The sequence below is a fragment of the Ammodytes marinus genome (genome assembly GCF_949987685.1).
Source record: "Ammodytes marinus genome assembly, chromosome: 17".
In the NCBI taxonomy this organism is placed as follows: domain Eukaryota; kingdom Metazoa; phylum Chordata; class Actinopteri; order Uranoscopiformes; family Ammodytidae; genus Ammodytes; species Ammodytes marinus.
In genome coordinates this window covers 9,042,812-9,069,684 of record NC_137221.1, presented here as the reverse complement: position 1 = coordinate 9,069,684, position 26,873 = coordinate 9,042,812, and the positions used below count along the sequence as shown (strand labels likewise).

The 26,873-nt window shown below is 41.6% G+C and overlaps 1 protein-coding gene across 1 annotated transcript; it reads left to right on the top strand.

The window, feature by feature from the left end:
* The first annotated feature begins 15,862 nt into the window (after positions 1–15,862).
* On the top strand, positions 15,863–26,844 carry cratb (carnitine O-acetyltransferase b). Its single transcript, XM_080045988.1, has 15 exons — positions 15,863–16,211; positions 16,612–16,836; positions 17,613–17,731; positions 19,013–19,066; positions 19,929–20,097; positions 21,326–21,500; positions 21,791–21,881; positions 22,670–22,757; positions 22,864–22,964; positions 23,383–23,502; positions 23,875–23,997; positions 24,289–24,424; positions 24,512–24,574; positions 24,673–24,810; positions 26,025–26,844. Exons 1-15 carry the CDS (start codon positions 16,161–16,163, stop codon positions 26,226–26,228), a joined length of 1,857 nt encoding a protein of 618 aa, XP_079902114.1. The 5' UTR covers positions 15,863–16,160; the 3' UTR covers positions 26,229–26,844.
* Positions 26,845–26,873: the final 29 nt, after the last annotated feature.

Genomic DNA, 26,873 nt, shown 5'->3' with positions numbered 1-26,873 from the left:
GGACAGAATTCAGAGATGGACTAAACGTTAGCTCTCCAACCTTGTTCTTATTTTCTTGCACTGAGCTGTTTACCCCCCCCCCCCCTCCTTCCTTATTTAAAAAAAATAATATATATATATATATATATATATATATATATATATATATATAAATGTGCACTATTTCATTCAGTAAAAATGATAATCTTTGAGCTTGAATTCAGCAGTGAAAAATGACCATTGAACGGTTTCCAGGTTGCATTTATGGTTCACAAAAAAGCCGTAAATGTCCATTCCCACTGTTGGTAGGAAGAAGTCAGCTCCAAATATATTAAAAAAAATAAGATGGAATAGAAATCGTAGTGTCACCCTATTTACCTCCCGTCTCTGTCTTCCAGATGAGTCTTGCCCTCGGTAGAAGCCATGTCACCTTCGCCAAAATTGCCCTGTGATGAGATCACCGACACACTTTGTTGAAAGCTATCACGTGATTTTTAAAAAGTGTATTTGTTTTGTTTAAATTGAATTGTTGAAATGAGTGTTTGTAATCATTGTGATGTTTTAGTTTTATCTAGCATCAGGATGAATGACATGTACAGTTTGGTTTATGCAGTTGAAAAAAAAATAACATAGTTGTTGTTTACTGGGGATATTTTTTTAGGCTATTTTTCAGGGAAACTATAGGAGACAAATGTGAATGTATGGTATTGGAAAGTGTGGTACATATTATTGGAGACCCTCAGGTGTGCACTGTTGGGCGATGAAGGATCACTTATCTATGCAATATAATAAGATTCTATTTTTTGGTTTATATATTTGATAGTTTCTTTCATGTTAGTTACTTTTATCAATTTAAAAAGTCAGCACTGCCTCAGCACAAACAAGATATGTTTATATCACCTGGTTTCATGTGCCTGCTGGATTTGCCCACACAGATGATATGAGGATCAGTTTCTAATACAGAAGATATCAGATTTTTCTTGACAAAAGCCTTTTGGGAAAAAATAACCTCCTCTCAACGGGTGATGTGTTGAATATTACAGGAACAATATGTGAACGACGACTGTGTCTTTTGTTTACTTACTGTTTACAATGACAACTTTGACAACAGTTCAGTTCGTACATATGAAAAATAAAAAAGAATTCTCGTCATGGGGAAGTGGAGAGATCTGTGTGAGTGAACGTCCCTGAGAGGAAGCTAACAACATGAAGAATACATTTAACAGATTATCAACTTCATCATGTTACAGCTGCTATCTGACTTTGTGGCTGTTTATAAGACAATATATATACAGTATATACAGAGTGTTTCTTGTTTTGTAAAGTAATGTTATAATTGGTAAAAGAAAATCCTAATTGTGCGCTAATAATTGTTTTCTATTATGTTTGAAGAAGCTGGCTTCAAGAGAAAAAATCAAATAAATATTTCGGAAAACAGTTCTGTCTCTTTTTTTAAATAAGGCTAATGGCACAATGTTCAGACAGTAATGGGTTCCACTACTTTTTCATTCTTTCTTTTTTTCCTTAAACAAAGACTGTACAACATTATTTAGTACATTACAGTATAAAATATCACATAGTCACTTATTTATTTTTGCATTATTACATTGCTATACTGCATTATTGATATTCTAGTCACAGATGTAAATATTTTTTACAAAGGCCTACTACATATTTCTTATTTTTATAGTTTTTTCTATATTGTGGGAATATTGCCATGTACTTTACATATGAGATATTTAATATTCTTATATTACTATTGCATTTTTATTGTGTTAGGCTTTATTCTTGAGGCACATCTTCTTTTCATTTTTATGTATTTCTTATTTTATTTTCTATCTATATTTCTATTCTAAAATTGAACAAGACTGAATTTGCCCCCTGGGATTTAGTATTAGATTTTATTTAACATGGACATGACAATATCATTTGACGAACCAGATGCATTGTTTTTAGTGAATTAGCATAAATGCTGGTTTTCAACTCCTGTCCACAGGAGGCTTTTTAAAAACAACAACAACAACAACAAAAACTAAACAAGACAGAAACAAGATCAAATACTGATGAGGTCAAACCTGATAGGCTAATCAAAAGAATAAAAATGCAGTATGAAATGGAGTACAGCACAGCAATATAATGATAGTCAAATATATATATATACATAAGCAAAGGCAGCATGATCAGACAATAAACCAGTTGTAAATTATTTGTGTGAGCACAATTGATTTGATTTGAGCCATTGTTTAAGTTCTCTGTTAAAAGTGTTGCTACTACTGTAGGCTCTAATCTTAAACTAGTGGGCAGGAGGTTCCATAGTTTTGCCCCTTTTACAGAGAAAACAGTCTGACCGAAAGGTGTCTTGTACGTGGGAGCAAGACAATCACCGTACCATTAATACAGTATTTCTGATTCTGATATTAGATAGATGAAAAATGTAGTAATTTAGTACAATATAATAAATAGTATAATTTCAAATATAACTAGAACTGCGAGCAGTTGTGAACGGGGGCCAAGCCTTCCACGCGACTCGGGATCGGGCGTCGTCGTCCGCGGTGCCGGCCCCTCGCTTCACGGAATCCGGGGATGTAAAGTTTTTGAATGTGGGATGTTTGGTTTGGGAGTTATAGACCAAAACGCAAAGAAAACGCAGAGAAAGATGCTCAAGGGTGTTTTTGGCGCCCCCTTTTGGAGCACTTTAAGGAAAAAGTAGAAACAACCTGAGAACTATAGGATAAACACATTTGTGAAGTTTGGTGTTAATAGGATGAATCGTTTTGGATTTAGGAGCAGTTTGGTACAAGGTAGCTAATGTGCAAATCTTTAAAGCGCTACCGTTTGGTCTCCTGATGGTCGTAGAAAAATTCTTTATACAACTTTTGCTCGTGGGAGTCGGTAGAGCATAATGCTTTTGGTTTCGTCCAAATCGGGCAAAAACTGTAGGAGGAGTGTGTTTTGGTGACTGACACAGTTTTTGCGATGTAGGGAAAAAAAATCCCATAGGCAAATGGGCGTGGCCTATCTGAAAAGATGCAGCTGACTTGTGGGCATCTGTGGATATAAAGTTTTTGACTGTGGGATGTTCGGTGTGGAAGTTATAGCCCCAAACGAGTTTTCTTTGCTTTTTGTGGTTTTGGCGCCCCCTATGGATGACATTCACAAAACAACGTGAGATAGAAAGATGCAGCTTAATGTACCAAACAAGTAGATGTCAAGTTTTTGAATGTGCGATGTTCGGTTGGGGAGTTATAGCAAAATCAAATTGTACACCTCTCCATTGTAAAGACACTTTTTTTGAATTTCCCGCCAAAACACTTAGGAAATGGCGAAAACAGGCAAAAAAATTGAAAAACTCTTTTTTTTAATAAGTCCCGCCCAGAAAGGAATTTCTTGCCCATATTTTTGCCATAGACTCAGGTATGCCCCATGATAGTCTCCCTTCAGTTTCAAGAAAATCCCTTTTTTTTTTTTTTTTTACGGATTTTCGCAAATCTTTAAAGCGATAGCGTTTGGTCTTCCGATGGTCGTAGAAAAATTATTTGACCAACTTTTGCTCATGGGAGTCGGTTGAGCATAATGCTTTTGGTTTCGTCCAAATCGGCCGAAAACTCTAGGAGGAGTATGTTTTGGTGACTGACACAGTTTTTGCGATGTAGCAAAAAATCTATCCTATCGCAAATGGGCGTGGCCTATCTCAAAAGATGCAGCTGACTTGTGGGCATCTGTGGATATAAAGTTTTTGATTGTCGGACTTTCGGTGCGGAAGTTATAGCCCAAAACGCCTTTTCCTTTGTTGTAGCGCCACCTAGTGGCCGGGAGGTCTGAATTTTTTTGTCTGCGTACGGGGTACGGACTTGGATATGCCCTGGAAGTGGCATGTCCCAACCCTTTACGGTTTGGGCTGCAGAACCACTTTTACGCGGAGAAAAATAATAACTAGAACTGCAAGCAGTTGTGGACGGGGGCCAAGCCGTCCCGTGCGACTCGGGATCGGGCGTCGTCGTCCGCGGCGCCGGCCCCTCGCTTCACGGAATCCGGGGATGTAAAGTTTTTGAATGTGGGATGTTCGGTTCAGGAGTTATAGACCAAAAGGCGAAGAAATGGCAGAGGAAGATGCTGAAGTGTGTTTTTGGCGGCCCCTTTTGGAGCAATTTAAGGAGAAAGTAGAACCAACCATAGGACAAACATGTGTGAAGTTTGGTGGCAATAGGATGAATCGTTTTGGATTTAGGAGCAGTTTGGTACAAGGTAGCTAATGTGCAAATCTTTAAAGCGCTACCGTTTGGTCTTCCGACGGTCGTAGAGGAATTATTTAGTCAACTTTTGTTCGTGGGAGTCGGTAGAGCATAATGCTTCTGTTTTCTTCCAAATCGGGCAAAAACTGTAGGAGGTGTGTGTTGTGGTGACTGACACAGTTTTTGCGATGTAGCGAAATAATTTCCCATATGCAAATGGGCGTGGCCTATCCCAGAAGATGCAGCTGACTTGCGGGCATCGGTGGATATGAAGTTTTTGACTGTGGGATGTTCGGTGTGGAAGTTATAGCCCCAAACGTGTTTCCTTTGCTTTTTGTGGTTTTGGCGCCCCCTATGGATGAGATACGCAAAACTGCGTTAGATAGAAAGATGCAGCTCAATGTACCAAACAAGTGGATGTCAAGTTTTTGAATGTGCGATGTTTGGTTGGGGAGTTATGAGCAAAATGAAATTGTCAACCTCTCCACGTTTTTGAATTTTCCCGCCAAATAGTTCGAAACAGGAAGTGAAAGTGCAAAACTAATTTGTTGAATAAATCCGGCATACATAGGAATTTCTTGGCCAGATTTTTTTTATAGACTCAGGTATGCCCCATGATAGTCTCCCTTGAGTTTCAAGAAAATCCCTTTTTTTTTTTTTTTCGGGGGGATTTGCGCGAATGTTTGAAGCGCTACCGTTTGGTCTTCCGATGGTCGTCGAAAAATTCTTTTTTATAACTTTTGCTCGTGGGAGTCGGTAGAGCATAATGCTTTTGGTTTCGTCCAAATCGGATAAAAACTGTAGGAGGAGTGTGTTTTGGTGACTGACACAGTTTTTGCGACGTAGCAAAAAATCTATATATACGCAAATGGGCGTGGCCTATCCCAAAAGATGCAGCTGACTTGTGGGCATCTGTGGATATGAAATTTTTGACTGTCGGACTTTCGGTGTGGAAGTTATAGCCCCAAACGCGTTGTCCTTTGTTGTAGCGCCACCTAGTGGTTGGCATGTCTGTTTTTTTGTGTCTGCGTACACAGCACGGACCTGGATAAGCCCGACAAGTGGCATGTCCAAACACTTTCTGGTTTGGGCTGCAGCACCAGTTTTTGGGCGGAAGAATAATAATAACTAGAACTGCAAGCAGTTGTGGACGGGGGCCAAGCCGTCCCGTGCGACTCGGGATCGGGCGTCGTCGTCCGCGGCGCCGGCCCCTCGCTTCACGGAATCTGGGGATGTGAAGTTTTTGAATGTGGGATGTTCGGTTTGGGAGTTATAGACCGAAAGGTGTGTGTTTTGGTGACTGACACAGTTTTTGCGATGTAGCGAAAAAAATTCCCACCCTTAAATGGGCGTGGCCTATCCCAAAAGATGCAGCTGACTTGTGGGCATCTGTGGATATAAAGTTTTTGACTGTGGGATGTTCGGTGTGGAAGTTATAGCCCCAAACGCGTTTCCTTTGCTTTTTGTGGTTTTGGCGCCCCCTATGGATGACATTCGCAAAACTGCGTTAGATAGAAAGATGTAGCTCAATGTACCAAACAAGTGGATGTCAAGTTTTTGAATGTGCGATGTTTGGTTGGGGAGTTATGAGCAAAAGCAGATTGTCAGCTTTGACAAAATGGCGGCCGGAGCTAATTGCACAATGTAATGTCAATGGACATGCTAGCATTCCCGCCTTTTTTCTTTGACGGAGAAAAATAGAATAAAATTGTATTAAAAAGTCCCTTAAACATTACTATTTCTTGGCCATATTTTTGATATAGACTCGGGTATGCCCCTTGATGGTTTCCCGTGAGTTTTAAGAAAATTCCTTTGGCCAATTAGGAGATATAAAATTTCCTCGTTTATGGCGCCCCCTTATGGCGAAATTCTCCAAATTTTTTATTGAACGCAATTAAGGGTAGGCCCAACATATGTTTGAAATTTGGACTTGATCCGACTTATGAGTTTGGATTTATAAATTTCTACGTAAAACGTAGCTAATCTACAAATATTTACAGCGCTACCGTTTGGTCTTCCGACGGTCGTAGAAAAATTCTTTATCTAACTTTTGCTCGTGGGAGTCGGTAGAGCATAATGCTTTTGGTTTCGTCCGAATCGGGCAAAAACTCTAGGAGGTGTGTGTTTTGGTGACTGACACAGTTTTTGCGATGTAGCGAAATAATTTCCCACCTGCAAATGGGCGTGTCCTATCCCAGAAGATGCAGCTGACTTGTGGGCATCTGTGGATATAAAGTTTTTGACTGTGGGATGTTCGGTGTGGAAGTTATAGCCCCAAACGCGTTTCCTTTGCTTTTTGTGGTTTTGGCGCCCCCTATGGATGACATGCGCAAAACTGCGTTGGATAGAAAGATGTAGCTCAATGTACCAAACAAGTGGATGTCAAGTTTTTGAATGTGCGATGTTTGGTTGGGGAGTTATGAGCAAAATGAAATTGTCAACCTCTCCACGTTTTTGAATTTTCCCGCCAAATAGTTCGAAACAGGAAGTGAAAGTGCAAAACTAATTTGTTGAATAAATCCAGCATACATAGGAATGTCTTGGCCAGATTTGTTGTATAGACTCAGGTATGCCCCATGATAGTCTCCCTTGAGTATCAAGAAAATCCCTTTATTTATTTTTTTCGGGGGAATTTGTGCGAATGTTTGAAGCGCTACCGTTTGGTCTTCCGATGGTCGTAGAAAAATTCTTTATATAACTTTTGCTCGTGGGAGTCGGTAGAGCATGATGCTTTTGGTTTCGTCCAAATCGGGCAAAAACTGTAGGAGGAGTGTGTTTTGGTGACTGACACAGTTTTTGCGATGTAGCAAAAAATTTATCTATACGCAAATGGGCGTGGCCTATCCCAAAAGATGCAGCTGACTTGTGGGCATCTGTGGATATAAAGTTTTTGACTGTCGGACTTTCGGTGTGGAAGTTATAGCCCCAAACGCGTTTTCCTTTGTTGTAGCGCCACCTAGTGGTTGGCATGTCTGAATTTTTGTGTCTGCGTACCAGGCACGGACCTGGATAAGCCCGACTAGTGGCATGTCCAAACACTTTACGGTTTGGGCTGCAGTACCACTTCTGCACGACACCAAATAATAATAATAATTCCTACTAAATCAATAGGGTTCCCTGCCCAGCAGGGCTTGGGAACCGCGTTGCTCTGCATAACGCGGTCCCTTGCCCTTCTCGGGCTTGGCCCCCTAACTAGAACTGCAAGCAGTTTTTACCGGGGGCCAAGCCTCCGACGCAACTCGTCGTCAAGCGCCGCGCCTGCCGCTCACTCCACAGAACCTGTGGATGTAAAGTTTTTGACCGTGGGATGTTCGGTGCGGGAGTTGTATAGGTATCGCTGTTTACGGATGAATTTTGCGAAACTGCCACGGTGGAACGATGCAGCTCAATTCACAGAACAAGTGCATGTCAAGTTTTTTAATGTGCGATGTGTGGTTGGCGAGTTATGAGCAAAAATAGATTGTCAGCCTTGACAAAATGGCCGCCGGAGCTAATTGCACAATGTAATGTCAATGGACATGCTAACATTCCCGCCTTTTTTCTTTGACGGAAAAAAAAAATATCTAATTTTATTAAAAAGTCCCTTACACATTAATATTTGTTGACCATATTTTTTATATAGACTCGTGTATGCCCCTTGATGCTTTCCCGTGAGTTTTAAGAAATTTCCTCTGGCCAATTAGGAGATATGAAATTTCCTAATTTATGGCGCCCCCTTATGGCGAAAATGTCCAATTTTTTTATTGAACGCAATTAAGGGTAGCCCCAATATATGTCTAAAATTTGGACTTGATCCGACTTATGATTTTGGATTTATGAATTTTTACGTAAAACGTAGCTAATCAACAAATATTTAAAACGCTACCGTTTCGTTATCCATGGTCGGATCACAATTCTTTCGAATGATTTCTTTCCGTGTGGGTCGGTAGATGTTCTGTGCAAAGTCTGGTGTCAATTGTCCAAAAATTGTGGGAGGTGTGGCGAAAAATAAGTTTTTCAGTTTTCGCGATTCTGCGAAAAATCTATAATATCGCAAATGGGCGTGGCCTATGCCAAATGATGCAGCTGACTCCAGTGCATCTGTGGATATAAAGTTTTTGACTGTGGGACGTTCGGTGTGGGAGTTATGACCCCAAACGCGTTTTCCTTCGTTGTAGCGCCACCTAGTGGCCGGCATGTCTGAATTTTTTTGTATGCTGAGAATTCACGGTTCTGGATCTAGTCATGCAATTGGCATGTCTGCACCCTTTACGGTTTGGGCTGTGCACGCAGTTTTAGGGGACGAAGTATAATAATAATAATAATAATAATAACTAGAACTGCAAGCAGTTGTGGACGGGGGCCAAGCCGTCCCGTGCGACTCGGGATCGGGCGTCGTCGTGCGCGGCGCCGGCCCCTCGCTTCACGGAATCCGTAGACGTGAAGTTTTTGAATGTGGGATATTCGGTTTGGGAGTTATAGACCGAAAGGCGAAGAAATCGCAGAGAAAGATGCTCACGTGTGTTTTTGGTGCCCCCTTTTGCAGCAATTTCCGAAAAAAGTACAACCAACCTGAGAACAGGCGAACAAACACGTGTGAAGTTTGGTGTCAATAGGATGAATCGTTTTGGATTTAGGAGCAGTTTGGTACAAGGTAGCTAATGTGCAAATCTTTAAAGCGCTACCGTTTGGTCTTCCGACGGTCGTAGAGAAATTATTTAGTCAACTTTTGTTCGTGGGAGTCGGTAGAGCATAATGCTTCTGTTTTCTTCCAAATCGGGCAAAAACTGTAGGAGGTGTGTGTTGTGGTGACTGACACAGTTTTTGCGATGTAGCGAAATAATTTCCCATATGCAAATGGGCGTGGCCTATCCCAGAAGATGCAGCTGACTTGCGGGCATCTGTGGATATGAAGTTTTTGACTGTGGGATGTTCGGTGTGGAAGTTATAGCCCCAAACGCGTTTCCTTTGCTTTTTGTGGTTTTGGCGCCCCCTATGGATGAGATACGCAAAACTGCGTTAGATAGAAAGATGCAGCTCAATGTACCAAACAAGTGGATGTCAAGTTTTTGAATGTGCGATGTTTGGTTGGGGAGTTATGAGCAAAATGAAATTGTCAACCTCTCCACGTTTTTGAATTTTCCCGCCAAATAGTTCGAAACAGGAAGTGAAAGTGCAAAACTAATTTGTTGAATAAATCCGGCATACATAGGAATTTCTTGGCCAGATTTTTTTTATAGACTCAGGTATGCCCCATGATAGTCTCCCTTGAGTTTCAAGAAAATCCCTTTTTTTTTTTTTTTCGGGGGGATTTGCGCGAATGTTTGAAGCGCTACCGTTTGGTCTTCCGATGGTCGTCGAAAAATTCTTTTTTATAACTTTTGCTCGTGGGAGTCGGTAGAGCATAATGCTTTTGGTTTCGTCCAAATCGGATAAAAACTGTAGGAGGAGTGTGTTTTGGTGACTGACACAGTTTTTGCGACGTAGCAAAAAATCTATATATACGCAAATGGGCGTGGCCTATCCCAAAAGATGCAGCTGACTTGTGGGCATCTGTGGATATGAAATTTTTGACTGTCGGACTTTCGGTGTGGAAGTTATAGCCCCAAACGCGTTGTCCTTTGTTGTAGCGCCACCTAGTGGTTGGCATGTCTGTTTTTTTGTGTCTGCGTACACAGCACGGACCTGGATAAGCCCGACAAGTGGCATGTCCAAACACTTTCTGGTTTGGGCTGCAGCACCAGTTTTTGGGCGGAAGAATAATAATAATAATAATAATTCCTACTAAATCAATAGGGTTCCCTGCCCCGCAGTGTCATGGAACCGCGATGCTCTGCATTCCGCGGTCCCTTGCCCTTCTCGGGCTTGGCCCCCTAATAAAAACTAGAACTGCAAGCAGTTGTGGACGGGGGCCAAGCCGTCCCGCGCGACTCGGGATCGGGCGTCGTCGTGCGCGGTGCCGGCCCCTCGCTTCACGGAATCCGGGGATGTGAAGTTTTTGACTGTGGGATGTTTGGTGTGGAAGTTATAGCCCCTAACGCGTTTTCCTTGCTTTTTGTGGTTTTGGCGCCCTCTATGGATGACATTCGCAAAACTGCGTTAGATAGAAAGATTCAGGTCAATGTACCAAACAAGTGGATGTCAAGTTTTTTAATGTGCGATGTGTGGTTGGGGAGTTATGAGCAAAAGCAGATTGTCAGCCTTGACAAAATGGCGGCCGGAGCTAATTGCACAATGTAATGTCAACGGACATGCTAGCATTCCCGCCTTTTTTCTTTGACGGAAAAAAAATAAATCTAATTGTATTAAAAAGTCCCTTAAACATTACTATTTCTTGGCCATATTTTTTATATAGACTCGGGTATGCCCCTTGATGGTTTCCCGTGAGTTTTAAGAAAATTCCTTTGGCCAATTAGCAGATATCAAATTTCCTCGTTTATGGCGCCCCCTTATGGCGAAATTCTCCAAATGTTTTATTGAACGCAATTAAGGGTAGCCCCAACATATGTTTAGAATTTGGACTTGATCCGACTTATGATTTTGGATTTATAAATTTCTACGTGAAACGTAGCTAATGTGCAAATCTTTAAAGCGCTACCGTTTGGTCTTCCGATGGTCGTAGAAAAAGTCTTTACACAACTTTTGCGCGTGGGAGTCGGTAGAGCATAATGCTTTTGGTTTCGTCCAAATCGGGCAAAAACTCTAGGAGGTGTGTGTTTTGGTGACTGACACAGTTTTTGCGATGTAGAGAAAAATATTCCCACCCGCAAATGGGCGTGTCCTATTCCAGAAGATGCAGCTGACTTGCGGGCATCTGTGGATATAAAGTTTTTGACGGTGGGATGTTCGGTGTGGAAGTTATAGCCCCAAACGCGTTTCCTTTGCTTTTTGTGGTTTTGGCGCCCCCTATGGATGACATGCGCAAAACTTCGTTACATAGAAAGATGTAGGTCAATGTACCAAACAAGTGGATGTCAAGTTTTTGAATGTGCGATGTTTGGTTGGGGAGTTATGAGCAAAATCAAATTGTCAACCTCTCCACGTTTTTGAATTTTCCCGCCAAATAGTTCGAAACAGGAAGTGAAAGTGCAAAACTAATTTGTTTAATAAATCCGGCATACATAGGAATTTCTTGGCCAGATTTTTGGTATAGGCTCAGGTATGCCCCATGATAGTGTCCCTTGAGTTTCAAGAAAATCCCTTTTGTTTCTTTTTTCGGGGGGATTTGCGCGAATGTTTGAAGCGCTAGCGTTTGGTCTTCCGACGGTCGTAGAAAAATTCCTTATCTAACTTTTGCTCGTGGGAGTCGGTAGAGCATAATGCTTTTGGTTTCGTCCAAATCGGGCGAAAACTGTAGGAGGAGTGTGTTTTGGTGACTGACACAGTTTTTGCGATGTAGCAAAAAATCTATCTATACGCAAATGGGCGTGGCCTATCTCGGAAGATGCAGCCGACTTGTGGGCATCTGTGGATATAAAGTTTTTGACTGTCGGACTTTCGGTGCGGAAGTTATAGCCCCAAAGGCGTTGTCCTTTGCTGTAGCGCCACCTAGTGGTTGGCATGTCTGAATTTTTGTGTCTGCGTACCAGGCACAGACCTGGATAAGCCCGACAAGTGGCATGTCTTTCCACTTTCTGGTTTGGGCTGCAGCACCACTTCTGCGCGTCTCCAAATAATAATAATAATAATTCCTACTAAATCAATAGGGTTCCCTGCCCCGCAGTGTCATGGAACCGCGATGCTCTGCATTCCGCGGTCCCTTGCCCTTCTCGGGCTTGGCCCCCTAACTAGAACTGCAAGCAGTTGTGGATGGGGGCCAAGCCGTCCCGTGCGACTCGGGATCGGGCGTCGTCGTCCGCGGCGCCGGCCCCTGGCTTCACGGAATCCGGGGATGTAAAGTTTTTGAATGTGGGATGTTCGGTTTGGGAGTTATAGACCAAAAGGCGGAAAAATGGTAGAGAAAGATGCTTTGGCGCCCCCTTTTGGAGCAATTTAAGGAGAAAGTAGAACCAACCATAGGACAATGTCAATTGTCAATGGTGTCAATAGGATGAATCGTTTTGGATTTAGGAGCAGTTTGGTACAAGGTAGCTAATGTGCAAATCTTTGGAGCGCTACCGTTTGGTCTTCCGACGGTCGTAGATAAATTATTTACTCAACTGTTATTCGTGGGAGTCCATAGAGCATAATGCTTTTGGTTTCGTCCAAATCGGGCAAAAACTGTAGGAGGTGTGTGTTTTGGTGACTGACAAAGTGTTTGTGGTTTTGGCGGCCTCTATGGATGACATTTGCAAAACTGCGTTAGATAGAAAGATGCAGCTCAATGTACCAAACAAGTGGATGTCTAGTTTTTTAATGTGCGATGTGTGGTTGGCGAGTTATGAGCAAAAGCAGATTGTCAGCCTTGACAAAATGGCGGCCGGAGCTAATTGCACAATGTAATGTCAATGGACATGCTAACATTCCCGCCTTTTTTCTTTGACGGAAAAAAAAAAAATCTAATTGTATTAAAAAGTCCCTTAAACATTACTATTTCTTGGCCATATTTTTTATATAGACTCGGGTATGGCCCTTGATGTTTTCCCGTGAGTTTTAAGAAAATTCCTTTGGCCAATTAGGAGATATAAAATGTCCTCGTTTATGGCGCCACCTTATGGCGAAATTCTCCAAATTTTTTATTGAACGCAATTAAGGGTAGCCCCAACATATGTTTAAAATTTGGACTTGATCCGACTTATGATTTTGGATTTATGAATTTCTACGTAAAACATAGCTAATCAACAAATATTTAAAGCGCTACCGTTTGGTCTTCCGACGGTCGTCGAAAAATTCTTTTTTATAACTTTTGCTCGTGGGAGTCGGTAGAGCATAATGCTTTTGGTTTCGTCCAAATCGGATAAAAACTGTAGGAGGAGTGTGTTTTGGTGACTGACACAGTTTTTGCGATGTAGCAAAAAATGTATATATACGCAAATGGGCGTGGCCTATCCCGGAAGCTGCAGCTGACTTGTGGGCATCTGTGGATATAAAGTTTTTGACTGTCGGACTTTCGGTGTGGAAGTTATAGCCCCAAACGCGTTGTCCTTTGCTGTAGCGCCACCTAGTGGTTGGCATGTCTGATTTTTTGTGTCTGCGTACACAGCACGGACCTGGATAAGCCCGACAAGTGGCATGTCCAAACACTTTATGGTTTGGGCTGCAGCACCACTAATTGGGCGGAAGAATAATAATAATAACTAGAACTGCAAGCAGTTGTGGACGGGGGCCAAGCCGTCCCGCGCGACTCGGGATCGGGCGTCGTCGTGCGCGGCGCCGGCCCCTCGCTTCACGGAATCCGTAGACGTGAAGTTTTTGAATGTGGGATATTCGGTTTGGGAGTTATAGACCGAAAGGCGAAGAAATCGCAGAGAAAGATGCTCACGTGTGTTTTTGGTGCCCCCTTTTGCAGCAATTTCCGAAAAAAGTACAACCAACCTGAGAACAGGCGAACAAACACGTGTGAAGTTTGGTGTCAATAGGATGAATCGTTTTGGATTTAGGAGCAGTTTGGTACAAGGTAGCTAATGTGCAAATCTTTAAAGCGCTACCGTTTGGTCTTCCGACGGTCGTAGAGAAATTATTTAGTCAACTTTTGTTCGTGGGAGTCGGTAGAGCATAATGCTTCTGTTTTCTTCCAAATCGGGCAAAAACTGTAGGAGGTGTGTGTTGTGGTGACTGACACAGTTTTTGCGATGTAGCGAAATAATTTCCCATATGCAAATGGGCGTGGCCTATCCCAGAAGATGCAGCTGACTTGCGGGCATCGGTGGATATGAAGTTTTTGACTGTGGGATGTTCGGTGTGGAAGTTATAGCCCCAAACGCGTTTCCTTTGCTTTTTGTGGTTTTGGCGCCCCCTATGGATGAGATACGCAAAACTGCGTTAGATAGAAAGATGCAGCTCAATGTACCAAACAAGTGGATGTCAAGTTTTTGAATGTGCGATGTTTGGTTGGGGAGTTATGAGCAAAATGAAATTGTCAACCTCTCCACGTTTTTGAATTTTCCCGCCAAATAGTTCGAAACAGGAAGTGAAAGTGCAAAACTAATTTGTTGAATAAATCCGGCATACATAGGAATTTCTTGGCCAGATTTTTTTTATAGACTCAGGTATGCCCCATGATAGTCTCCCTTGAGTTTCAAGAAAATCCCTTTTTTTTTTTTTTTCGGGGGGATTTGCGCGAATGTTTGAAGCGCTACCGTTTGGTCTTCCGATGGTCGTCGAAAAATTCTTTTTTATAACTTTTGCTCGTGGGAGTCGGTAGAGCATAATGCTTTTGGTTTCGTCCAAATCGGATAAAAACTGTAGGAGGAGTGTGTTTTGGTGACTGACACAGTTTTTGCGACGTAGCAAAAAATCTATATATACGCAAATGGGCGTGGCCTATCCCAAAAGATGCAGCTGACTTGTGGGCATCTGTGGATATGAAATTTTTGACTGTCGGACTTTCGGTGTGGAAGTTATAGCCCCAAACGCGTTGTCCTTTGTTGTAGCGCCACCTAGTGGTTGGCATGTCTGTTTTTTTGTGTCTGCGTACACAGCACGGACCTGGATAAGCCCGACAAGTGGCATGTCCAAACACTTTCTGGTTTGGGCTGCAGCACCAGTTTTTGGGCGGAAGAATAATAATAATAATAATTCCTACTAAATCAATAGGGTTCCCTGCCCAGCAGGGCTTGGGAACCGCGTTGCTCTGCATAACGCGGTCCCTTGCCCTTCTCGGGCTTGGCCCCCTAATAATAATAATTCCTACTAAATCAATAGGGTTCCCTGCCCAGCAGGGCTTGGGAACCGCGTTGCTCTGCATAACGCGGTCCCTTGCCCTTCTCGGGCTTGGCCCCCTAATAATCGCCACTAAAACAATAGGGTTCCCTGCCCCGCAGGGCTTGGGAACCGCGTTGCTGTGCAAAACGCGGTCCCAGCTCCTGCTCGGGCTTGGCCCCCTAATAATAATAATTCCTACTAAATCAATAGGGTTCCCTGCCCAGCAGGGCTTGGGAACCGCGTTGCTCTGCATAACGCGGTCCCTTGCCCTTCTCGGGCTTGGCCCCCTAATAAAAGGCCCAACAAGATCAATAGGGTTCCCTGCCCCGCAGGGCTTGGGAACCGCGTTGCTCTGCAAAACGCGGTCCCAGCCCTACTCGGGCTTGGCCCCCTAATGAGTGTAATACACAGCCTACGCTCTGTAAACGTTTGTTATAGCATACCCTCTAAGTTTACAGAGCCTAGGCTTTGTATTAACACTGGATTGTTTCTGCACTCTCACAGTGCAGGCAGGTAGCAGCACGTGAGGAGATATGTTTTCTCCAGAATTGCAGACTCCACCTTTAAACAAGATATTTTAAAATAAGTCCAACATATGAATTCATAATTCCTTGATGTCATGCTGTACTTACTTGTGATTTCTCTTTTCTTTAATCAGCTTGCTCCCCTTGGTTGTTTATATGAACATGTTGTATTATTGATTACTTGTGTAACCTATTTGTCATTTAGTGAATCACTTTCATAGTGGTAAATCGACACTCTGTGGAGAGACGCGGTACTGCACCCTATGAGTCACGTAGGTCACGAAGCTGTTTACGGAAACATTTTTACGTCAACACGTGTGCAGACTTGTAGTCCTGTTCACGTCAGTACGTTAGAGTTTTGCATGCTGCCAGCGCGAAGGGAGAAAAACCAAAAACACGGAGGGTTTGTAAGCCTCTTCTTTTTTTGCTACCCCGTGCACAAATGTTTTCAAACTAGGAGCTAGGATCGAGCGATGCGGACTGTCATCTCCGTCCACCATGAAGTAGGAAGGCTGGGCTTCATTTTGACGGCCTGACACTGTGGGGATCGTGCACAAAGTTTCTAGAATATAAACTCAAAGCTGCTTTTTATTAATATATAACGCAGATGCACCACAGAGAGGATTTCTGAATTTAACGAAACATGATTTTGAAGAAACTTCAAGCGGGAGCCTGCAGGACGTGGCTGTCTCGGGTGAGTCGTTTACTGGTTTACAAACTAAATCCTTGTAAGCCTACTGTTGACACTGTGTGGCCTGTGTCCTGACTTCTGGCATACAGGGTAGTTATTTGCCAGAAAGGCTGTTAAGCGAAGAAGAGGCGACTGATCAAGTTTCCACATCATATCTTCCACAACACTTCCTATTTTGATACGCCCTAGCCATAGCCGTGCCCTACTTGTATTGGCATTTGTTCAAACTTTCATGGAAGTCACTGCACGGTGCTGACTTGCATAGTTACTGTACCAGGCAGCACTATAATTAAACAGGTTTTATTTTCATTTGATCATGCCCTAGGGAGTTCTCAGTGCATTTAACAAATATATTCAACACAATTCTGCATAACATTTCTAAACTTTTCACTTTTTCTTCCAGGTTTCCATGAGGCAGGAGGCTTGTTTATTTTCCTCCGTGCCCCCCCAGCCGGTGCCCCCGTTGGCCCAGACGCTGCAGGGCTACTTGAAGGCCTTGGAGCCCCTGCTGCCCCCCGAGGAGATCAGCCACACCCGCAGAATGGTGCAGGAGTTCGGCAGGCCGGGCGGACTGGGTACACACCTGCAAGACGGGCTGGAGAAGAGAGCCAGAACCACCAAGAACTGGGTCTGTCTGTGTCAGTGAGGGAAATGATTCAGATGCCAGGGGATGGATGTGGGGGTGTGTTTTGAAGGACCAATGGGTGGCTATAAACAACACTGATGCTATCTATCAATAAATCAGATAACAACAGTGGTGCCTGAAACTCCTCCAAGAAAAAACAAAACCCGACCTGCTCTCCACCTCATTTGTAGAAACTCTCACTCCAAATCTATAGTGTGTCTTTGTAGTTGCTGCACATTTCAAGTGTTGGACAAAGCCAGAAAGCCAAAGACATTCATACAGTCTTAACAAAAACTACATGCACACTTCAGAAAGGCTGCACAATCCTACATTTGTAATTTAATGAGAGCACAACTATGATTAGGAGATTACAGAGTTATGCTGTGGACACCTTTTTAACTAGTTATTTTTACACTAACAAATGTACTATACAAGTTAATGTAAGTGAGCATGTAACAATGTATTTATATAGTACTTTTCAGATTCAATAATGGGACACATGTAGTAAAACTTTTCAATTCACGTAAATGCAGAAAATGAACGAACAAACTCTTTTGTTACAAAAATGAATTCTGAATCTGGAAAACAAATTTATTTTTGGCCAATAAGTGAACTTCCAGTTTCACAGAAACCTTTAAACAGGTGTTTGAGATATTCCACTAACTAGTAAAACGGGCCTGAAAACACAACCTCCTTAATGTGGATTAGAAGTGTTAACGATGGATGAAATTAGTTTTATGGCGTCGTTCATGTAATTACATCCAGTTTGTTTGCTGTAGGTGGCGCCCTGGTGGGTGCAGTGGGCGTACTTGGAGGGCAGACAGCCGCTGCCTGTGCACTCCAGCCCGGCCATCTCTCTGCCCAGGAGAGACTATAACGACTGGAGGAGCCAGCTAGTGTGAGTCTGCAACAACATGCACACTAGTATAATCATCATATCATAAACTTTTTCTCTTTTGGTCATATATTTAGAAAAAAATAGACAAAAAAACACATTCACAAAGATGAAACCTGTACATAAAAGTGGCAGTGTAACACAAATATATAAAAAGAAAGGGACATGTGTAATTGCAGAGGTTTGATGTCCATGGCCGTGCAAAAAAAAGTCTCTATGGAGAATTAAATTGTATGAAATTAGGTGAGTTTATTTGAGGTTACAGTTGTAAAATGGGGGGAAATAACTACCACAATATGATTTTGCAAGGTCAGTAAAAACAACATAATTGGAACACATTCGATAAGGTCACATATTAAAAGACAACAATGAACCAAAACCTTTAATTGGACTTTTTGGGGTCACTGACGAGGTGGTTGGATTAACTGCAGTTAAGCGACGTACTATAGCGTTTGCCTCTCTTCTGGCCCTGCGAACCATTTTGTTGAGGTGGAGGGAACCTGTCCCGCCCACACATACAATGGCTGAGAGATGTTATGTCCTGCCTTAAGCTGGAGAAAATTAGGTACTCGCTTCGGCATTCCAGTGTAGGGTTTCAAAAAGCATGGGGACCTTTTCTGACCTCATTTCAGGCTCTGTGAACTGGCAGTGATTTGGGAGGGATTTTATTTTTATGTTTTTTTTTCTTTTTTTCTATTGTTTGTTTTGAAGTGTCATAAATAGTTTTTCATCTATTCTTTTCATTTCAATTATATGTAAAAAACAAATAGCAACCTGGCACTCTGTAATATTATGAAACCAAACAAAAAGATTTTGATTTAAAAAAGGACAACAATGAGTTCATGTTAGCCTGTAAAAGACCAATAAGTATAACTAAATTTATAAATAAATAAAACTCAGTGTGTGCCAAGCCTTACATAAAGAGAGGGGGCAATAGACACTAGTTGCTGCTTTGATGCCTAAACAACTATTTAATACAAGTAGTTAAACATGACCTAGATTCACACACACCTGTTTAATTTGTAAATCATTGTTGTCAGTAAGACCTTGTAACTTGATTACAACCACTTCAACCTCTACAACCTTTTAATTTGAACTAAAAAAAAACCTGCAAAAATTGTTACAATTCCTCATTGACGACCTTAACACCTGGTTGTTTTTTCTCTTTGTAATTTGAAACCTCTAGCATATTTGAACTGTATGTGTTACACAGTGCTGGATTTTCTCTTGTGCATAGTTTTAAAGGTCTGCCTGTCAAATAATGAAAGAACTGTCTCCATGTAGGTTTGCATCCAGACTGATAGCAGCAGTTCTGGACTTCAAGGCCAAAATCAACAGGTAAGTAACGACTGAGCCACAGCCAAATGCATTTGTCGAAAACTGAAGGAAGCTATGCATGGGATGAAAACTTCATGTCATGATTATCCCGGCCAAAATAAAAGGGTAAACAGTGAAGACAGACAGCTCGGGATCAACACTAAATCCCATTACAATAAATAAAACAAGCTGCAAATAATCACCGGAGCCAGTTATTAACTATAAAACTGCTGGAGCGATTCAGCATTTTAATCTGTTGCGTTACAGTTTCACCAGCCTCTGTTTCAGCGCTGTGAACTTTGACCCAGCTGGCCGCCGTTAATCTGTGTCTAAATTTATTTGTTGGTAACAGTAGCTGTGCAAAGACCACAGCACAGGAAAGTTCATCAGGATCATTAGTGATGGTTTGTTATCTGATACTGTGTTACAGTATGAAACCCTCAGGCCTCTGAACACTTATGTTTTTTAGTTAATATTTTGTCATTTTGCACTTAATAAGACAGGATGGAGACACAGGGTTGAAATGGGGTACAGAGGGGAATGACATGCAGAGAACGACCACGGGCCGGATTTGAACCCGTGGTCTGCTGCTTCTGAGGACTAAGCCTCTAGAGGGGGATTCTCTAACCACTACACCACAAGCACTTATTCTTTTTCATTAAACATTTGTAAGTGAAAAAGTGAGTGCAGGCATCAGATTTGTACTCTGGGGGGTGGGAGGGGGGGTGGACATCCTGTGTTTGTTTATCTGAATCTGTCCTGGGAGTAAAAATAAATAAATTGTCAATCAACTGTTAAGAACACGAGCAGATAAATAAGTAACCCCTAGATCTGTTTTAATAACGACACATTGTTCTTGTTTTCTGTGTCTGTCCCCTGTCAGTGGTCAGTTGCCGGGGGAGATCATGCGAGGGAAGCCTCTGTGCATGGAGCTCTACCCGCTCCTCTTCTCCTCCTGCAGGATCCCAGGGCCCAAACACGACTACATCGCCTACCACGGGGGACGCAACCGCCGCTCACCAACACACATCACTGTCGTCAGGAACTACCAGGTGGGATGAGCTATAGTTCACATTGTACTCCTTTGTTCTCTCTTGTTGTTGACTCAGTGTCTCTTTATCAAGTTAAACAACATTGCAGTCATGTCATGTCAAGTCTTGTTTATTTTATTTGCTTTGCTTTGCTGCCTGATTGTTGGGTTTCTCAAGACCTGGACTAATGCTGCATTCACGAGCTCCTCGGATGGCAGGAATTCCTGAGTTATAAAGTCGTTCTTCTGACATCGAGTGTGTTCATGTGCTTAAAGTTGTAATGTTGAAACAGCATTAGCACTCCGAAGAAGATGTGTTGTACTTTATTGCGCAGAGCGTTTAAACATGATGTATTATATATATTTTTATTTGTAGCTATTTACGGTACTCATTTTTCTGATTATCCTGACACTACATGAATGCTCCGTAAGTAGCAACACACTAAGCCTTTAGAGTCACATGACTGCACAAGAAGCTCTTTTAATCCAAAGAGTTTTGCGTGGCCCAGTGGTTACCACACAATACATAGGCGCAATGTCTCTCTCCCCAAGTTTCCTTTCTGCCTCTCTGCTTTCCAATTGTCCAATCAAATTAAAATGCCCCAAATAATAAATCCCAAAATGTTGACGACTTAACCAATTAATCGATTGTCAGTGTAGTTGCAGATTGAGTTTCAGATGTATTTATTGATTAATCCGCTAAACTAAATTCGGAGTAGGGCTGCAACTAAAAGGCTGTTTTTGTTGATTATCTGACACTTGTTTTCCCAAGTAATTGATTAATTATTATTTAGTCTAATAAAAATATCAGTAAATTGTGAAAGGCCACAATTTCCCAAATACCAAAATTAAATTAAATTACTTATTTCGTCAAATCAATAGTCCAAGACAGGTCCCCCAAAATAGATTTAAAAAAAAAACAATAAGTTGATCCACTTTATCTCATTGTTTCAGCTGTAAACCAAATGTGTGTGTTGTGTTTGAGCTGCACTTGTTGGCCTGTGGGTTGTGATTGCGAAATAGGAGAGCGTCTCGAAACCGACTCCACTACAAGTATGTTGTTTACTGTGAACACAACACACCCAATGTCAAAGTCTGTTTCTTGTAAAAACCACGAAACACAACATTATGTCAGGGGCCTGTTCGACTGATCTAAAAATCCAACGGACAAAGACACAACATCTGTCTTATTAAATCATGTGTAGAGGACAGACATAACAAACATGGCCTCTGTTTTTTTCTGCCTGTAGTTCTTCCAGCTGGAGGTCTACAACAGCGACGGCTCACGGATGACGGAGGGTCAGATCCACGGACAGCTGCTGAGGATCAGGTCTCAGTCCTGGAAGACGGACAAGGAACCCATGGGCATTCTGACCAGCGAGCACCGCCACACATGGGGACAGGCCTACAACCGCCTGCTTAGAGGTAGCTCCCTAAACACACTCCTATCAATGTTTATCCATAATAATACACTACTGAAGTTGCTATGTGTACAAACTGTTATTACAAAGTAGACTATGCTGCATGTTTAAGCCATGTATAATGTACATCAATACATTATAAAGATACTTTATTTTATACACCCCCTGAGGGAAAATGTATAAATTATGTAATTATCTAGTATTAGTGATAGTTTCAATGATCGTATTAACTACAAGTGTGCGTGCGATCATCATCGTTAAAGTGCTAAAATGAAATGTTTGTGTTTGACTCAGATAAACTAAACAAGGAGTCAGTGCAGCTGATAGAGACGGGACTTTTCTCCCTGTGTCTGGATTCTCCTGTCATGAGGATATCAGATGAGAAGTAAGTACACACACACACACACACACACACACACACACACACACACACACACACACCCCTACTCTAACTGTTCCTCACTGTTTCATATCCCACGTTCAAGTATTTCCGTGTTTGCACTACGTGTGTGTTCAGATATCATTGTTATGTCTGTTGACATTTGGTATCGAGCAACAATGTACAAATGTCCCTTCCTTTGTTTGAAATGTTGCTTCTTGTTGGCAGCTTTACATCCAAAGATTGTTACAGGCTTAGATTAGACTTGAACTAAACATCACATGCCATTTGTTGAAAGAAGTTCTCAGATCCTTTTACTCGATTTATAAGTAGAAATACAATATCTATACAAATACAAAATCTGAAAATAATGTCCAGAGTTTAAAAGTAGAGAAGTATTATCAGTAAATGTAATTTAAGTATCAAAATGTACTGAGTATACACACACACACACACACACACACACACATGGGCCAAATTGAAAATGATATATTATTATATAATATGATATTTTATAAATCTTTTTTATAACTTACAAATACACTAGATGTAAATGCATTTTTAAAATATTTTTGTAGTTCATTAAAATTTGAGGTAGACTAGTACTGCATCATATCATTTGTTATTTCATGTAAAAAATAACTAGTAGTAATTATAAGTGTCAACTAAATATAGTGGATTAAAAATTTGAATATTTCCATTTTAAATGTATTGTAGTACAAGTATAAAGTAGCATAAAATGGGGATTTTTGAGTTGGTATATTGATTGTGTTAGTACCTTCTTGTATTGACAGATACGCGAGTCGTAAGGCGGCTCAGGTCCTCCACGGAGGTGGGACGTACTCCAACAGCGGCAACCGCTGGTTTGATAAAACTCTGCAGGTGAGAGGCCAGAATATTCACGTGGAACAAGGAAAAGGTTAGATTAAACGTTACAGTCATGAAGCTGTAGTAACATTTTGTCTGTGGTTATGGTGTGGTGTGGTAGTTTGTGGTGGGCGAGGACGGCTCGTGGGGTCTCCTGTATGAACAATCCACCGCTGAGGGTCCGCCCATAGCAACACTGCTGGATCATGTCCTGGCATACTGGTGAGACAACGAGGAGAAAAAGTATCGCACCTTGATGCATCTTGTGGGGTTTTATAGTCAGTTTGTCGGAATAGTTTAAATCACTCCATAAGTTATTTAAACTACTAACATTCCTATCACTTGTACTTTGGGTTTGTAGCATTACGTAGCCCTAAGTGTGTCGTGTTACAGCCAAACTTATCTTACTTTCAAACTAAACCTTGATTGTTATTGTAAATATACCTGTTGTATCTGCCTGTTTAAACTTCCACAATTTTTTTAAAATAATTTGACAGAAGTTTTAGTCCTAAGTGACACTATAATACTGTAACAAGAGGCCACAGGGCGCTGGTAAAGATTCACCAAAATGTGCTAATGCGATAGCTAAATGTCTCATCGCATTTTTAAACTAATTTTATTCATGTCTTATCGTCTGCAGTGAGAAACCGGACCCAAAGCGAGCACCATTGATCCCCCTAGCGATGCCCAAGAAGCTTTACTTTCACATAGACAGAGAAATAAAGAGGGACATTGAGCACGCCAAGCAGAACCTGGACATGTGAGCTTCTCTTTTATATTCTCTTGCGCAGGGTGGCAAAGTGTGAGAATGTCTCTACAGAATATAAATTCTCGTTCCATGCTATAATCTTGCCGTTTGCCTTTTTAGCAGTGTAAACACATTTATCTTTTCTGTGTGACTGTAACCTTGAAGAAAGCAGAAAGCTGTCATCAACTCGACTGCCTTTATGAAGTTTAAATCTTTTATACAGTATAATAATATAAAGAATACCTTCAAAGAATACTAATTAATTAATCCTAAATGAGGGGGAAAAAAATGTTTCTTATGTATCTGCTGTCCAATACATTATAATGTGTTTGGATTCATTTTGTCACAAATACTTAGAAGTAATATGTTTTAACTTCCCCGCAGACTGATCAATGACCTGGACGTGAACGTATTCAACTTCAAGAGGTTTGGTAAAGATCTTCCCAAGACGCACAAGCTGAGTCCACACTCCTTCATCCAGGTGGCCCTGCAGCTCGCCTACTACAGGTCAGTGGGTTCACAGCCCAAACAAAGAGACTACTTTGTATTGTTTCTATTAAAAGAAAAATCTCTCAGACGTGTCATCTATTATCAGTGTATATCCACAGCACTTAGAAAGGAATAGAGTAGAACAAAACCGAACAGAATAGTGGTGGTTACCGCGCATGCCACTTATCCGTGTCGTCCCTGGTTAGATTCCAGCTGTCGACCTATGTGCTGTAGGTTCCTGTCTGATTTGAAATCAGCAGTGATTGTCTTCGTAGATTTCACTGTTTTTTTTTTTTGTTTTTTTCCCAGAGTTCACAATGAGGTGTGTGCCGCCTGTGATATCGTCTCCCAGCGGATGTTTCGAGGAGGACGGACGGAATACATCCGCTCGCCCACAATTCAGACGCTCAAGTTCATTCTCGCCTTCGGAGATCCGTCCGTATCGGTGAGAAATGCCACTGGCTTGTTCCTGTCCTTTTTCCTGTATTCAATCATATTGTGTTATTTTCCAAATGTTTTTTTTATGTTGCAGCCGGAAGCAAAGCTGCAGATGTTCAGAGAAGCTGTCGACACCTATGCAGCTCTGACTGAGCAGGTGATTCATCATCAAACCTTTCCACAGCTTTTGTTGTCTTGTAAGAAACTGATTCAAACACTTATATACCACTTTTTTCACCTTTCACCTCTGCACAGGCATTTAGAGGACACGGCATTGAGCGCCACCTGCTGGGGCTGAAGCTGCAGGCCATCGAGGAAGGACTGAGCATTCCCAAAATCTTCATGGACACAGCTTACGGCCTGGCAACACACTGGAAACTCAGGACAGGGCAGGTGCGGTTTAAAAGCAGCTCATATATTTGTTTTTACAGTAGGTACTGAGTCTGACTGCAAGATAGAGTTAATATGACAGAGGGAATTTTACTATCGGCAGTTTTCAAGTTGTTCTGGATCATGTGATGTGATCTTTCTCAATGTGGTGCATTGACTGTCAACTGGGAGTTTCCAGCAGCAATCAAGCCGCTGAACTTCTGTTTGTTTGTCTTTAATTACCTGTAGGTTCCTGACAGTAAAAAGCTCACGTGATTTTCACAGCGTGTTGGAATTTCCCTGTTATTTTCCACAGTCACAGTTTTTTGTTATTACGTCTTTACAGTGTAGCCAGCTGCAGTGCATGGTGGGGGTTTCTCTTAATCTGGTGATTCACTCTGGGTTCATCCAGTTTTTTTGTCAAAGTCAACACTTTTCCTTTACCTCACCTTGTCACACTGTATTCTGCCTTTTTGTACACTCAACTCAACCCACTTAAGAGGGTTTTGTCTTCATAGATTTAAAGGGTATGTGGCATTTTAATGTCATGACAAAAGAGTGGGAAGTGAAATTATTCGTAAAATTTGTAATCCTTATATATTTTTTGTTGTGCTTACCAGAAACTTAAATAACATTTCTCACAATTTACCCACTGAACCACTGAATTAAGATTTAAATATTTGGTCAATCTTATCTACAGTGTGGAGTTATGGGATTGTATCCTGTTATTTCTTTCACAGCTGCAAACAATGATTACTTTCATTAATGATTTATGTGCGTTGTCAGTTATCGGATTAGTCAATGAATTGACAGAAAATAGTTAAAATTATTTGCAGAAACGTTCCCAGAGCCCAAAGTGACATCCTCAAAATCTGAACATGTTAAACAATGGAAAAGAGAAAATCCTATTACTGGAGGGGCAGAAATGAGCAAACACTTGATATTTTGCATTTAAAAATGACTTAAATGTTTGATCAATTATTGGAGCAGACACATTTCAGTCCATCAACTAATCAGATAATTGTTTTGTTTTGAATTTAATTTAATTTTTTACTGTAATCCTTAACAGTTGAACACAGTGTATTGCTTGAACATCAAAAGGTTATTGGATATGTACTCCTGCGAAACAGAAAAACCTTGTTGTCATATTGTTTTCAGCGATATCACCTAGTCCTAGCTTCTGCCTTATAACTGCACATATCTTACTATTTCTCTTTTCTCTTTTCCTCCTGCTTCAGGTGCCGGCCAACACAGACAGCGTGATGTGCTTCGGGCCCCTTGTTCCTGACGGTTACGCCGTTTGCTACAACCCGCAGGCCGACCACGTCCACTTCTCCATCACGGCCTTCAACTGCTGCGAGGAGACAAATGCAGAGACATTAGCTGTCACCCTGAAGGACACCTTGTGTCAGATACAGGAGCTGCTGGAGCCTACTGTGTAGCGCTCCAGAAGATTCACCACTCTGGGGGGGAGAAACACTTTATTTGCTTGAAACTATGTTTTGAAGAAGTCTTGACAAGGCTTGTTTTTGACATGGCTGGTTTATTTTTTGTGCATGCTGTGCAACGCTTCGCTAGAGCTTGAACAGCTTTTGAGGAAGCAATAACTCACTTTCCTTTTCCTGCGAGATGCTGAGCAAGCAAGCTGAAATATAATTGCTACAATAATTGCAATTGGAGGCATGCAATGCTACAATATCTATGAGTGGAAGCATAAACAAAGTTAAGTACAACCTGACACTCCGTCATTAATCAGAACAAGCCAAAAACGTGTGTTTAAAGTGACTCCAGTCTTTTCACAGGTCATGAGATAACAAGTTTCCCTTCTAGTACCCTCTATTGAAAATAAATGTTTAATGTGTTGCACAGCCATCAGAGTGCCGATTGTTATTAGAAATTATTAACCAACGCAAGTCTGTTTGAAATGGACCAAACGCCAGAAAGGTGGTTAGTAATGGTGGCAGTGCATGTATGTACGTTTGTATTGACTGTAAACTATAATGTGTGGGGTGTGTTGTTTTGCTATAAACCTGCAGGACTGGATAATAAAGCCTGTTGACGCACAACAAATCATGTTCTTTGTACAA